At 37.5% G+C, this 16,723-nt stretch overlaps 1 protein-coding gene across 3 annotated transcripts in view; it reads right to left on the bottom strand.

Annotated features, from left to right (window-relative positions):
• The window catches only part of PLCL1 (phospholipase C like 1 (inactive)), a 337,835-nt gene that overhangs the window by 231,562 nt on the left and 89,550 nt on the right, over nucleotides 1–16,723 (bottom strand). The window contains exon 2 of one of the 3 annotated variants that reach the window (XM_086719221.1): nucleotides 11,522–11,693. The exons of the other annotated variants lie outside the window; for them this stretch is intronic. Coding sequence (XP_086575347.1) covers nucleotides 11,522–11,620 — 99 coding nt within the window. The 5' untranslated portion in view covers nucleotides 11,621–11,693. The remainder of the gene's footprint in view (nucleotides 1–11,521; nucleotides 11,694–16,723) is intronic. 3 annotated transcript variants of the gene reach the window in all.

Below are 16,723 nucleotides of genomic sequence, written 5' to 3'. Positions count from 1 at the left end.
CAAAGGGCAGACAGTATAAACTTTATAAGCTGACTGCTACCAGCATAACTTTTCCCTAGAGAACTCCACTCTCCAAAATTCCAGGCCACCATCCAAAATTCCAAATATCCTCTCAGAGAGGCAACTCTGAGGTAAACAGATCCCATCCTCAGAGAGTAAGTGAGGAGCCTCTGGCCATGACTCAGGAGATGAGGCACTGCCTTGATTCATCTCTGTAAAGCCTGCTCATGGGGCTTCCCCAGGGCCATGAGTAGGAAGTGGGCCAGGAAGGAATCAACAACTACCACCCACAGATGTACATGTAAGTGCTTTGAGCAGAGTGACCGGGAACACCTAGGGAAGGTTCTCAGAACACAGAGCCAGGCCTCTATATTGGAGCAAACCTCGGCGCTTCCAGGCACAAAATTTTCACTGCCCACTGCTGTTCCTTGGCAAAAAAGAACTCAGGAATGAGCTTTTAATAACATTCTTTCAAGCCAGAATGGGTGACAAAGGTTTTTTTCAGCTATATATGGAAACATGTCCCAGCTCTGCCAAGTACCTAAAGGAGACTCTCTAATTCTTCTCTGACGTATGAATCATGATCTAAACAGCAAATTCCAAGCTCAAAACAGCTTCCAAGGGAAGAAAAGGGAGATCACTTATCCAAATGTGTTCATACCTTCTGGAATAGAAGCAGTGGGAAACTGAATGCCACATTAATCCTCGAAGATTAAATCTGCCATGAGAGGAATAGCAAAAATCTCATGTTTGGCCTTTTTTTAAATGACTATACTTTCCTATAACTTTACAGACCTTTAAATGACCACCATCTTCAGTCTTGAACAAAGAGGTCAAGTATTTTTCCACACTGAGATAAATTGTTAAGATAGTTATAAGTGATCTTTCATTCAATAAAGTGTAACACATTTTACATAAATTTTCTCTTTAAACCTAATTGTTTGTCTAAATGTAATGGGGTATAGAAAGAAAGAAAAACACATGTTTCAGAAAAGAGTATCACCTCTTCTACACTGCAAACAGAGGTTTTTTTAAAGAATTATGATATTTAATGTCAGTAGATGAAGACTGATCAAGAAATGCTTGTTCCCTTTACTAATCAAGTTTAAGGTATTTAATTAACATTCATGTTTTAGCTGGCTTGGTAAGAAGATATGCTAGAAAGTATGGCTATTTTTAGCAGTTAAGTGAGAAACTGGTAACCTTGAGCCCAAGAAAAAGAACATTTGAGAATAAATTTCTTCTGAGGTATGGAAGAGAAAGTGGACTTGTTACAAATAGCTCCAGAAGCAGAGACAGGATTACTAGGTAGAGGTTGGGATCAAGGCAGTTTTGGCATCAGTATAAGGAAGGACTTCTGAATTACTTTAGCTGTTCAAAGAAAGAATTGGTCATTCATTCTCCATTGCTCGAAATATTTAAGCAAAAGTTGATAAGTATCTGTCAGAGAGTCTTTAATATATTTAGCAATAAAGAATAAACTCCCATTGCAATTTTGGTCAGCTCTAATATTTCAGTTGTTCTTTCTTATCTCCAAATGGATGTCTCTTGGGTTGCTCAAATTCTCAATCCAAAACTGAATCATCATTTTCTCTCCTAAGCGCATGCCTATTTTTGCTATCTCAGTAAATGGCACCATCATTCATCTATTGAACTAGCCCCAAACCTAAGCTACATCCTATGCACATCCCTCTTCCTCATCCCAAACATGTCATCACTCCCCAAGCTCTATCCATTCTCCTTCCCAAACATCTCTTATATCAATGATAGGTTAAAACAGAGAGTCAAACCATAAGAGACTCTTAAAAACTGAGAATAAACTGAGGGCTAATGGGAAGTGTGGGGGGGGAGGGGGAAGGTGGGTGATGGGCATTGAGGAGGGCATCGGTTGGGAGGAGCACTGGGTGTTGTATGGAAACCAATGTGACAATACGTTTCATATTAAATAATAATAATAATAATAAAATAAATAAATAAAAATAAAACAGATGATCCTCTTGTACGAGAGCAGTGACTCTCGTCCTTAGTTGCTCATTAGACTCATTTAGAGAGCTTTTAAAAATGTAATATGATTTTATTTTTTTAATGTAATATGATTTTAATTTGCCCAGACTGTACCCCAGAGCAATTAAATCAAAGTCACTGTGGGATTGACCAGGCATTAGTATTTTTTAAAACCTCAGGTGATTCCAATATGCAGCCAGAACTAAGAACCACTGATAAAGAGGCAAGGAGGCCAGACAGGAAGGTATTAAAGTAATTGAACTATGAAATGATAGTCTAGGGAAGTTGCAATTGGGATGGCAATCTGAAAAAAATATTTTGAGGTAATTGAAAGAGACATTGGAGAATGGTGCCAACCTCTCATGGCAAAACTCCAGTTCTTTTTACCCCATGCAATGGCCAGAGATATAACCCACCAACCAATCATCTCACAGAGGGGACCAGGCAAAGGTGTGTGGGTGGATTAGCTCAAATGTTGTACTAGCCCTTAAAATAACCCACAGTGAGCCAGATAAATTATCTACAGATGTACCAAAAAAAAAAAAAGAAAAGAAAGAAGAGAAAAGAAAAGAAAGAAAAGAAGGAAAAGAAAAGAAATAGAGCATTTGTAAAAGTAGATTGAAAAATGCTTTCAGACAGAGTCACCAAAGACACCTTAAAAATTGGATTCTGGGGGCGCCTGGGTGGCGCAGTCGGTTAAGCATCCAACTTCAGCCAGGTCACGATCTCGCGGTCCGTGAGTTCGAACCCCGCGTCGGGCTCTGGGCTGATGGCTCAGAGCCTGGAGCCTGTTTCCGATTCTGTGTCTCCCTCTCTCTCTGCCCCTCCCCCGTTCATGCTCTGTCTCTCTCTGTCCCAAAAATAATAAATAAACGTTAAAAAAAAAAATTAAAAAAAAAATTGGATTCTGAAAATGTTTTAGGTACCTAGAAAGCAAGGAAATGTATACATCAAAACCATTCTAATAGCTAATATTCACATATCCAATGTTTGCAAATAGAATTAACTATGGTTTTGAATGTTAACCAAATATTACTCTTGAGATTGACCTTTATTATTATGTGCCACAAAAGCAAAATTTTTTATTAACTAAATTTCTCCAAATTCTATAACTTGGAAAATTTATGGTACTATCATATGCATTTAATTCAAAGATAAAATCACTGTCAGACTAAATAGACCTTACCATTCCTAGAAACAGCCCTGATTTACCACAGCAATTTCCTCAAGAAGGGGGTGGGAGTAGACAGCCACTAAACTCCTACACTTGTCTGTCAGCCCATGATGTTCTCGTCTCAGTGCAAGAAACCCAAGATTTGGCCATGAAATGAATTAAAATTAAATAATATAGGGACTCTACTCTGGCTCCCTGGACCTTCTCAGCATATTGCCAAGAATAAACCCAAAGAGAAATGTACAACTATTCACAAAGCAAGATGTGGCTATCTTTTTCTAAACTTTCTAACACAAGAGAAATGAAATAAAACCATCTTAGAATGACTTTTTAAACACTACAAGAAGGATATAAACATATTGGTAAAACCATGAAGAAAAACAAGAGAATAAAAAACCCCAAATTCAGGCAGGTGAATACCTCTAGGGTGGAGAGAAAAAGGGAAGGGACTGGGGAGGGGCACACACAGAGCTTCAAAAGAAATGGTAATGTCCTCTTTCTTAAACTGACTTTGTGATAGTAACACAGATGTTCATTTTATTGTTATTCTTTACACCTTCTATATATCCAATGAATATTATTTTGTAATTACCTAATAATTAAGACCATTTTTTAAATTTTTAATGGAGTAGAAAGGAAGATGTGTAGATTTCTGCCCCAATTCTGCCATTGTGTGACCTTTAGCCAGACATTTCCGGGATTAGTAAAATACAGTCATGGGTCTAGAGCAACAGTCACCAAACTATGGCTCACCACCTGCTTTGATAAATAAAGATTTATTGGAACATAACAAAGCCCATTTGTCTGCATATTGTCTGTAGTTGCTTTTGCATTAATACAGTAGCTAACATTAAGTACTTGCAATAGCTACCATACAGCCTATAAATCCTAAAATATTTGCTATCTGGTCCTTTAAGGAAAGACTCCCAAACATGAATTCTCCTAACTAACATAGACTGATACTAAGAAAAAAATAGTTTCAAAACATGCTAACATCAGTTGGCCCACTAATTAACGAAAATTTCTTTGGAGTCCTTCTCATAAATGATTTGTTTAGATTAACTGCCCCACAGACTGTAAAATCTCATAAACCATATCTACAGGTTTTTGACACAAATTTTGTACAAAATACAGTTTCCTCTAGATCAATAGTAACACAACAGCAGCATCAGCAATCTCCTTCCCTGGATGCTAAGGTCTGTCTCTAAAACTAAATCTCATAACTGAAATCCTGTTTGGGAAATCTCAGAACCTAAAACACCCACTCTTGCAAAGAGTCTTGGCTTACTTAGAATCAGAGAGGTTCAATCCCAGGAGTCAATCCCATGTTTCCCCATATGCTGGCCCAAGGAATATCTCATGGAGACTTTCAGTCTCTTAGCACACACATGCATGCACATAGAAAAGCTTAGCATTTGCCATTTTTAAATGACAAAGGTAGTACATCCATTCTGCTTTTCATTCCAGTAAGTTCATTTTTATATTTGTGCAAATAGTCCTTCAGCCTATAAAACTATCAGAGAACTGCCTCTGCCAGAGACAAAAAGGAGGGAAAGATTGTCTACCGAACCTTATTCCTCTATAAACTTAACTCCTTGTTTTCTTCCAAACCCTCCTGTGATGCCAGTGATGCAACATTGCATTCACACATGAGACTGACAGCTGTCAACCCCAAACTTGCCATGATGTCTAATGTCCAAGAAACATTGATGTCATCACCCCATCCTTGGATGATCAAGTGGCATGAATGACCAGAAATCATTTTGAATGTCTAACTTCCAAGTATGCAAAACCCTCGAAACTAATCAAAACTAATACATTGTTTGGAACTATCCATTTCAGGATCTGTAGATCCTTAAGAGTACGAGATCCAAAGTTCTCTTTCTTGGTTGTACCAGGATAGCTAGATACCAGGCCTACAAAAACAAAGTGATAATAAAGAAAATGGGGCTACTTAGTAGACCACAGTAGTCTCTTGAGCCACAGCCTGGAGGCTGTCCTTATTTAACACACAGTGCTTCTGTTGCAGTGTTTCAATTGAAAGCAATAAATCTCCTTTGTTTTCCTCTAAAAAGAGATATTTATAAGGATTCATCTGATTTCTTTTATAGCCTGAATTATCACGTTCTCAGATCAAAGTTACTTGATGAGAAATGCTTAACTTAGAAAATTATTTTTGGTATATAGGTCTTAAGGGGATTTTGAATTTTGCCAAGAAAGAATACATGGAGTTGAAATCATAAAACGTGGACTCTAGTTTCCTATATAATCAGTCTCCTTGGACAAAGCCATAACCTCTCAAGACATGCCTCTGAAGTAAAGTTCTTGGAATAAGTGGATCCAAAGATAAATTCCATCCCCCTCCTCCTCAACAGATGACCTTGCCCCCTAATTTAAAGAGGTCGAAGCTAAGAAAGGATTTCCTCTACTCCTCTACCTCGAATTGCTCTTAAGATTCACCCAGTAGGTCTTTGTTTCTCTCTCTAAATTGGAAGTATCCTTCTTTCTTATCACAGGTAAATTTTCCACCCTAACTTTCAATTTTATCCCCTTCTGCCTCTTCTGGAATACTGCTATTGCTTTAACACAACCCATAATTTTCCACTTCCATGCCTCTGCTCATATGGATTGCCAATCCATTCACCAGAAAATCTTATTCAAGATCCAGCACAACACCACTGCCTGCCTTTTGCCTTTTCTAAATCTTAACTAGGAGGAATCCCTTTGTCTTATGCAACTCATAAACTTTTATTTTATTCATTTATGTTAGTATGAATGAATTGTATATTTGCCTTATCCTTTCTGTTAGACTATAAACTTATTTCTTACTCAACTTTGTATACCTTATAACATCTCACACATAATAAGTATTCAACCTGTACTGACTGAATAATGATGAGTAAAATAGATTTAAAGTCTCCTCATGTACACTTTATAGATTCTGATTAGTAAAAGCTTAATTACTACTGTCTGTAGTTCCTACCAGGAATGGCATACTCTTTAGAAACATGTACCTTCATTATTGGGTAAATTACCTTCCAGTCACAGATTCAACCCCCAAAGACATCACATCTGAATGTGTATGTACCTAATCCATTTTTCTGTTTCTCTAGTTTAGAGAATGTTTTTTTTCAAAATCCCAGCAGATAAAGTGGAGTAAAAGAGAGGTTGGCAATACAGAGCTTTAAAAAAAAAAGAATGTTTATAATCTTTGGAGACAAATCATTGTAGATGTGAAAACTTTGAATGTAGTGAGGATATCCACTTCAATCAACTTTCTCTTGCACCTTCAAACAGTCATTCTCCAGCCTTTAGGTTTTACTGGTTGTTGGAAATTAAATATTTCTCTTGTTTTGAAAAAACTTATCTATGTCAACCCTTTTACTTTGTAAGCAACCAATAAATATTAGTTTGGTGAGACATAAAAACTTACCAATAAGAGCACAGAAGACTAAGAGGTAGTAATAAAAACTGAAATGAGACACCAATTGCTCAATTTATCTTGCCCAGATTCTTCAGAGATTTCGTATCAAAGCTAAGTCAGACAATGATCCCAAAGTTCAAGGACTGTTTGTTCTTGCACATACTCATGAGAGCCACAGCATCTTGTGCACTAAAATATTTCTGAATATTTGTACTCTTGGACAATGTATTCATATGAATAACACTAAATTGCCAGACCATTCCTTTTTCTCATTTTTTTAAATTTCTCCAAATAAGATTTACTTCATTTCCTCCAGGGGTCCATTCCATTTCATGTTAATCAGTATTTGCCTTACTCTTCTTATGAAAGCAGTCTTGATCTTTAGCTATATTTCACTTAAACTTATAATTTAATCTGTCCTACTTACTACATTCTAAAACATTTCCTCTGCAAAGTCAGCAAACTCTTTTGCATTTATTTATTCACTTAGTGCATATGTATTGACCACTTACTATATGCCATTCACTACTCTAGGTGTGAGAAATATGGCAATGATCAAAACACAATTTTTGCTCTCAGTAAGCTTACATTTTAGTGGGGGATACAGATAACAGACATGTATATCAGGAAGTGTTTGGTGCCATAAAGAAAAATGAAGCAGGGTAAGAAATTAGAAAGGGCTAGTTTTGGCAGCATGATAAAGAGTAAAGTGGGAAGCAAACCTTACAAAAACCTAGAAGAACACTCCTGGTATAGGGGCTCCTGGAAGGTTAAGCATCTGCCTTTGGCTTGGGTCATGATCTCACAGTTCATGAGTTCAAGACTGTCAGTGCAAAGCCTGCTTCAGATCCTCTGCCCCCCCTTTCTCTCTGCCCCTCCCATACTTGTGTTCTCTCTCTCTCTCTCTCTCTCTCTCTCTCTCTCTCTCAAAAGTAAATAAATTAAAAAAAAAAAAAAAAAAAAAGAACATTCTTGGGAGTAAGTACTTAAGTGCCAAGAGCCTGAGGCAGAAGCTTGCTTGGTCTGTCAAGGAATAGCAATAATCAGGAAAATACAGCTCATCAGATTACACCAGCTAAAGATTTCACTTAATTAAGGTTCATAAGCTTTCAACTATTTTTTATTTTATTTTTTTAATATGAAATTTATTGTCAAATTGGTTTCCATACAACACCAGTGCTCATCCCAAAAGGTGCCCTCCTCAACACCCATCACCCACCCTCCCCTCCCTCCCACCCTCCATCAACCCTCAGTTTGTTCTCAGTTTTTAAGTCAACTATTTTTTAAATGACTTTCCCAGTAGAAATGGTCATATGACATGAAAAATAACCTAAACTACACTATGCTCAAAAATTAGTTATTGCTGAGTACTATCAGGCATTCAGGTAGTTCCAGATGGACAAAACCAGATCCTGGATTTAGACCATCCTAGATGTGACTTATGACTTTGTGAGATAATAATTCAGTTCCTCCAAAGTCCTGTTCTTACTCTTGTCAAAGTAAATAAAATGACGACCTAAATGTATATAAATTACTAGATAAATTTCTAAGAATTCTTCATCATACTTATCACTACTAACTTTATACTTATTTATGTATTGTCTTTTTCCTCCAGAATGTAAGCTCCATTAAAGTAGAGGATCTATGGGGCGCCTGGGTGGCGCAGTCGGTTAAGCGTCTGACTTCAGCCAGGTCACGATCTTGCGGTCCGTGAGTTCGAGCCCCGCGTCAGGCTCTGGGCTGATGGCTCAGAGCCTGGAGCCTGTTTCCGATTCTGTGTCTCCCTCTCTCTCTGCCCCTCCCCCGTTCATGCTCTGTCTCTCTCTGTCCCAAAAATAAATAAACGTTGAAAAAAAAAATTAAAAAAAAAAATAAATAAAGTAGAGGATCTGTTTTGTTCAATATGCTATCCCTGGTGCCTAGAAAAAGTACCTGGGTTGTTTATTAGGCACTCAATAAATATTTGTTGAAATAATAAATAATTCTTAAAGGAATCAAATGAAGGCTAAAATTACTAATGTGATAACCAGGACACATAAATCACATTTAAAATAAGAAGCATGTCAGGGAGCTAGAGATCTACCAGTATGAATCCCATGGTGCAACATAGTGGATAGAGTTCATGAGAAGAACCAGGGAAGCCATGATAGCAAAGTATAGTGGGAAGGACATCCAAGTTAGGTGATGTAGGTCCTACCATAGACTTCTCACTCATCAGGTTCTGGCTTGAATGCCTCAGTAGTTAGCACTCTATTAACTACACTAGAAAAGACAAAATAAAATATATAATGAGTTCAATTTTGAACAGATTAAGTCTGTGATGGCTACAGAACATCAAGTATAAGGAAAAATATGTTGGTCTCATAACATGTAATTAGTACTAGAAGCTATGGTGGGGGGGTGAGATGTGCTTTCTTCAAAAGCAAGTGAATTTAAATTTTTCAAAATTCAAATTGTTATATGAAATCTCTCAATTTTTGTAAGTTAACAACTCATTAAAAATGCTTTTGAAATTCTGTTCAGGCCAAGAAACACAAAAGCATACTGGATTTGTGAGTAGGACATCAGTTCATAATCTCTGAGAAGAGAAAGAGAGAAGAAAATAAATCGGGAACAGAAAACAAGGGAATAATTTAAAGAGCAGTTGAAGAAATTAGGTACAGGGTCAAAGAGAAGAGTCAGAAAATTAGGAAGAGACTCAAAAGAAAATAGGGTATCAACACATTCAAGGGAAGAGAGAATTTTTTAAAGGGAATAATTAACAGTTTTAAATATTAGAACACATCAAATAAAAGCAAGACCAAAGAATCCTGTAGATTTGGCAAAAAAAAAAAAAAAAAAAAAAAAAAAAAAAGTTCACTGGAGATGTTTATTGATGCAATTTTACCAAAGTAGTAGAAGCCAAATCTTGATTTCAGTGGAGACTCTGTTTTGCTCAACATTATTCTCAGTGCCTAGAAAATACCTGTGCTATGCACTATACACTCAATAAATACTGAAGGGCAAATAGGAAAGTGACCAAAAGGAGACAGAAACATGCTGTGTTATTTTGGTAAAAGAAAGGATATGTTGGTGTGGGGATGACTAGAATAAAACTTGTAATATTTTTGTGAGTCCACAAGGGATGACAGGCACTGTGCTAAACAGTATGTACAATGTCATGAAGTAGGTACTATTGTTATCCTTCTGTTACAGTTGAGGAAACAGAGGCTGAGAGGGGTAAATGTGACCAATTTATAAGTGCCAGAGCTCAGATTTAAGCCCAGGATGTTTGAATATAGAGCAAGGAAACACACACACACACACACACACACACACACACACACACACCTTATTTTAATAAATTATAGATATATGGGAAGTGTTCTACTAGGAACATGAAGCAGGATGAGAGCACAATGTTAGGGACAAACAGGTACTTCTCAGATGGAAGAAGGGAAAAACATGAGGGTTCTCGGAGTGATGCCAAGACCAGCCTCGCTGTACATTTTATAAATGGACTAGAAGAGACTGAGTAATCTGATGTTTCAAATTTTGCAAATGACACAGTAAGCATCTCTGGGGTGTGAAATGCCAACCTGACAAAAATAAAACAAAGTATACTTAGAGAGTGACGAACTATAAGTTCACAGGGCCCAAGAATGGGATCTGGCAACTCCAAGCAGCAGGTAGACATCTCTCCAATTTCTATTTCAGTGTTGCTTCCTGGTTTCAGTGTGTCTACAGTTCTCTGACCTATTGAGGCCCTTGAGCCTGGTAACCTAGCCCATGGCAAAGTGAAGGCTAAAGGTCCCACAGACCCACAAGCCAGCCAAGAACAGAAATTCTACTTATCATAGGCTTGGGATTCAGAGTAGGATATCAATCCCTGTGGGGTAGAAAGAACCCAGCAAGGCCTATTTCCAAGGGAGCAAATGCCAGAACACTGCCGCTAAACTGTATCTCCTCACAGTGGATAGAAGCTTTTTCAGCTAAAGTGCCTGACTGCTCCGCAGAGATGGTAAACCTGTTGAACTCATTGCTAGAACATAAGGCACAAACCAAAAATATAAACATGTGTAAGAGGTTCTTAAGTGAATCTAAACAAGTTTTAAGGCAAACTAGGGCCACTTCCAAGATGGCAAAGATCAGCTTCAACTCCCATGACATGTTTTGGAAGGCAACATTGTATATGCAGCACCAGAACTGAAGGAACTAAAGATCTGAAGTGTATGGAACTTCTCATAGAAAATATTCAGTAGCTAGCAAACCTCAGAGTAACAAGTTTGCCTCTTACTACTTTTAAACTCATAATACACATTCACCTGACATCCAGAAACCAATAATCCTCAAGTTTTAGGTCTTTCAACAAGTAATCACAGTATTTTTAAAAAAAGTATTTCAGAAACAAATATATATCTCAATTGAATTTAAGCCAAAATTAATGATATTTTTGTTTCTTTTTATCTCATTCAACCCATATGCAAAAAAAGAAAAATATAGGAGGTAAGTATTTTTATTATCTCCATATTACAGATTAGGAAACTAAGGCTTCAAGAAGTTGTGTGACTGAGGCAAGACCACATGGCTGTTAGTTGGTGGAGCAGGTACTCAAACTCTGGGCAATTAGACACCAGAAACCACAATCTGAACCACAAACTCACAACAGCACCGCCATTCTTCTCTACAAAAATAAAACTTCATTATGATGTATGTCCTTACATGTTCATCTGCAAATCAATACATGTCAAATCAAATCCTCTAATCCAACACAGCTACATACTGCACATAAGACAATTAGCCAAAAACAAGAGCATCATAATCCTGTTTCCAAAAGTGTTATGAAAATGATCAACTATTCATCATAGTTTGATCAGAAAGTATTAAAAGCAATATACAGTTTCCAAATAAAAATGGCATAACTGTGTTAAATCCCAAACCTTAAATTTAGGGATTTTTATCTTCTTTCCAGCTGCTCTCAAATACACGGGGGTGGTTTCAAGACAGAAGAGCACTGATGGGGAGTCATCAGAGGTCATGTAGAACCATCCTCAGAGATAATATTTCCATGTAAAACAAGATCAACTACTCAGCGGAGACAAAAATTTCCATCTGGAAAAAAAGTCACCAATGAAAGGAAAAAAATTCAAAGCTGTTTTAACATTTTAACTAAATTACATCTATACAACGACCACCAAATATTAAGCAGCAAAAGTGGTGGTTTGCAGAAAATAAGCTTGGACATAGATGTGTGAAAAACATGTGGACATGAAATTTAATAAGCTTGATGCTAAGTATCATTCTCATGGGTTTTTTTTTTATTTTATTTTTTATTTTTTAAAATTTACATCCAAATTAGTTAGCATATAGTGAAACGATTTCAGGAGTATATTCCTTAATGCCCTTACCCATTTAGCCCATCCTCCCCTTCCACAACCCCTCCTGTAACCCTCAGTTTGTTCTCCATATTTATGAGTCTCTTCTGTTTTGTCCCCCTCCCGGTTTTTATATTATTTTTGTTTCCCTCCCTTACATTCATCTGTTTTGTCTCTTAAAGTCCTCATATGAGCAAAGTCATATAATTTTTGTCTTTCTCTGACTAATTTCACTTAGATCCTCCAGTTCCATCCACGTAGTTGCAAATGGCAAGATTTCATTCATTTTGATTGTCAAGTAATACTCCGGTGTGTGTGTGTGTGTGTGTGTGTGTGTGTGTGTGTGTGTGTATCACATCTTCTTTATCCATTCATCCATTGATGGCCATTTGGGCTCTTTCCTTTCCATACTTTGGCTATTGTTGATAGTGCTGCTATAAACGTTGGGGTGCATGTGTCCCTGTGAAACAGCACACCTGTATGCCTTGGATAAATACCTAGTAGTGCAATTGGTGGGTCGTAGGGTAGTTCTATTTTAGTTTTTGGAGGAACCTCCATACTGTTTTCCAGAGTGGCTGCACCAGCTTGCATTCCCAAGTATCATTCTCATGTTTTACACTTCTACCATATAAAAAAGCCATTTTAAACTGTTTAATATTGGGAATAGTCTTTATCTATCAGAGTCACATACTGAAATATTCATGGATAAAATTATATGATTTGCGTCAAAATAATATGGATCGAAAAAAGGGGAGGAGGGGAAGGAGGAATAGATGAAACAAGATATGGCGTGAATTGGCTGTAAATTGTTTAAAATGGGGAGTGGGTACAGGAAGTGTTCTCTACATGGTTCACTTTATGCTTTATTTATGCTATTCTACTTATTTTTGCATATATCCTACATGTCCCATAATAAAGGGGTTTTTTAATCTGATTAACAGTTTTAAAGTGTATATTACACTTGGGTTCATTTTAGTGTATATTTGAACACCACATAAAATAATCTCTGTCAACAATTTAAAACTCAGATTGTGAGCAGAATACAAATGCCTCCACTAAACAGTGTACAGTTTATAATCTGCCTCATTTCATTCAGTGAAAGCCTGAGACAACTAGGTCAAAGTCATAGGTTCCATTTTTTTGAGACCTATTTTGATTTGTTCTGTTCCTCAAATTTATCATTCTAATCTCAGCTAGCCATTTCAAAAATTCATTTTGGCCTGTAAAACAAAGGAGGATATATAATCCTTGAATAAGGACAGCAATTACTGAAAAAAAAATACTTTGTTATTTGTGGCAGTGTCACCAAAAAATGACCAAGTCAATAGGAATTGCAGGATATGGTCCCAACTAGCTTTAAGCTGCCACACCTTAGGACTCACTGGTGTGTTTCATTTTCCCTCATGCCTTCTCACTCACTGCTTATATTTCACATGTCATTCTCATGGTTGTTCTATGACACTAAATTACAAAGTCTCACACTTTGATTCTACCAAATACAAACAACCTTTGTATGGTGTGATCCAACTTATTACTGAAGTGCTTACTGGTTGTTTACCAAAGTTGTGTAAAAAAAATGTTTTCAAACTACACTGTTCAAATATAATGCAGTTTTTTGAAATGCTCATCAGAACTAACAAATCAAAGGGATGGCAGAATTTAATTACATTTTATAACCTGTTTTATAAATATCATAAAACCACTGTGTCAGAAAGTAGACTTCACTAAGAATTAGATGAATTTCTTTTTTTTTTAATTTTAGAAAGAAAGAAAGAGTGGGGGGGAGGGGCAGAGGGAGAAAGAGAGACAGAGAGAGAGAATCTTAAGCAGGCTCCACACATTGCAGAGCCCAACATGGGGCTACAACCCATGACCCGGGGATCATGACCTGCGCTGAAATCAAGAGTCAGATGTTCAACCAACTGAGGCACCCTAATGCCCCAAGAATTAGATGAATTTCTGTATATGAAAATTTGGTGACACATGTATGAAAAATATACAACAAAAAGAAAAATTAAAATGATCTTTGATTTACCTATATTCTCTCTTCAGATTCAGACGTCCAAATTAGCGGTTTCTTTTCAAAAGCATCTTAGAATGGCACTTTTTCCTTTCTCTGACTCAAGATAGCTTATAAAGGAAGGGCAGGATGAAGAGAAAGAAGAATAGGGAAAGAGGGCATGGATTCCATTTTGAGGGCACTTTTATCCTGGCTACAGAATATCTTTTCTTCAACGTGATAACTCTGTGATATTTAATTGGGTACTTGCTGTTCTTTCATTAGATATGATGGTTGCATATTGAATCAGAAGGGAAGTCCACTGGGCCAAAATTTTTTAATTACTTCCCCTTTCTGTAAGAAACAAACACTAAACCTTTTTATCAAGGGAAATAGATAAACTGCTTCCAAGTTTAACAAGCCAGGGTATTATAGGGGACCCAAGGAACTAGAAAGACAAAGGGGACCTAAAACACAACAAACACCTTCTCTAACCCAGCCCCACAGTGCTGCCAATCATATTGGTCACATCATGAATCCCCATAGCTCTGAGTGAGCAGTGTTACCCTCACTGAGGGGACTGGTTCCAGAGGTGATCCGGGACTATAACACTAGTCCGTCTGACTCCAAATTTTCTCTTTCTACTCCACTAAACTGGAAAAAGTAATAAGTGCTATCTATCACTTTGCTGCAATTTAAGGTATCTTCTTCAACAGGCCTACACTTCGTCTAAGCAAGCAACCTAATGCAAGTCCTACAGATCCTATATAACCATTCTTAGAGATGAGAAACACATGTTGATTCCTCTTCTTTATTAATTTACAAGCATGCAGAAAATGAATGTTGACAAAGGATGATAAAGTAGATGTGTAACTCACAAATAATTCATGAAATAGATACGCTAGCAAAGAAATGCTAAGCAGAAACAAACAACCCAACCTCCAACCAACACCCGCACTCAAAGTAATTACACCAAAAAAGATGAAATGGGTGTTATTTAAATTTGACTTTCTCAGGAGATGATCAGGAAAAAGCTGCCTAGCACTCAGAAACAAACATCACAAAATTCATGCAGTCACAGGAATGTATAGGGATGTTCACTCAATGCTCTTTGTTCCAAATGGAATTACAGTAAGACTGTGACAGACACTGTAGGTTGACTCATTCAAAACCCATTGCAGACTACCTTTCCCCTTTGTCTGTCTCTACTCTTAAGGTTGACAAGGCTAAACATTGATTTTTTCCTGCCTCGTTGCAAGGTGGAAGAGGGTATAGGGGACTCAGGGACATGGGCCAACTCTCTAGCCAACTTAAACAGAAGTTTTTTAAGTAGAATTTCTGGGCAACTTATTTTTCCTGAAAAGAGGAATAGATGAAACTAGCATCCACCCACCAACACACACACCCACTGCACACACTCCATCCACTTTCTACCCAAAGCTAGAAGAGCCATCTTGCAACCACGTGCTAAGCATGAGAACAAAAGTCAATAAATACAGGAACAGCAGAGCAAAAAGTCAGAAAGAGTCTGAATCATTGAAGAGCAGAACCAGCACCAGTAACTGCCTACCTCCAGGCTTCTTGTTATATGAAAACATTGAACCCTTATTTGTTCAAGCCACTTTAAGTCAAGCTTTTTGTTCCTGCAAGTTGAACATGTGTTTAACACATACAATGTCAGTAGTAAGTAGCTACTTCAAGCCCAGCTAACCTACAGCATTTAAGCATCTAACTTTGAGTTTGTGTTTTGCATGCTGAGATGGATAATACATGGAACTCTAAACCAGGCATTGGCAATGGCTTGCTTTTGACCTTGGGCAAATCATTTCACCTCTCTGAGCCCGTCTTCTCACATTTGTAAAACGGGTACTATGAGGCCTGCCCTGCCCATCACACATGATTGTTACAGGAATCAAATGAAGGACTTGACTCTGAATAAACTCAAAAGTGCTACATGAATGTAAAAGTGTGATTCTTGTGTAAATTTAGTTGCCACCTCCCCTACCTGCAAATCCTACAGCAAATATACTGTGGCACTGACTTTACTGAACAACAGTAAACAAGATACTACTTACTAAATTTTTTAATTGCTCTTCCCTAGAAGATGTTTATGCTACCTCTCTAGCCAACACAGAATCCACACACCAGAAGGCATTCAAATCCAATGACAGACAGGGTAAGTGTAGTCAAGGCAAACAAAAGACATACTCTAAAGTTACAGATATTCTAAATCCTACTCTTTAATTCATCTGTTGGTTGAATTTGATTAAGGAAACTATCAAGAAATAAGCAGTGCCTGGGTGGCTCAGTTGATTGAGCATCCAACTGTGGGTTTCGGCTAAGGTCATGATCTTAACAGTTAGTGAGTTCAAGACTTGCATCAGGCTCCACAATGCAGAGCCAACTTGGGATTCTCTCTCTCTCCCTCTCTTCTCTGCCCCTCCCCTCCTTGCTCTCTCTCTCTCAAAATAAATAAATAAACTTTTTTTAAAAAGGCGGGGGGGGGGGGGGCCTCTGGGTGGCTCAGTCCATTAAGCATCAACTTCAGTTTAGGCCATGATTTCATGGTTTGTGAGTCCAAGCCCCACATCAGGCTCTGTACTGACACCTGAGAGCCTGGAGCCTGCTTTGGATTCTGTGTCTCCCTCTCTTTCTCTGCTGCTCCCTTGTTTGCACTCTCTCTCTCTCTCTCTCTCTCTCAAAAATAAACATTTAAAAAATTAAAAAAAAAAAAAAGCAACAAAGGCTTTGTGAATCAACACAATTAA

This window comes from Puma concolor, chromosome C1 (assembly GCF_028749965.1).
Source record: "Puma concolor isolate L17-30 chromosome C1, mPumCon1.1.hap2, whole genome shotgun sequence".
Taxonomy (NCBI): Eukaryota; Metazoa; Chordata; class Mammalia; order Carnivora; family Felidae; genus Puma; species Puma concolor.
The sequence above is the reverse complement of the archived record's forward strand: the minus strand, read 5'-3'. Positions and strand labels throughout refer to the sequence as shown.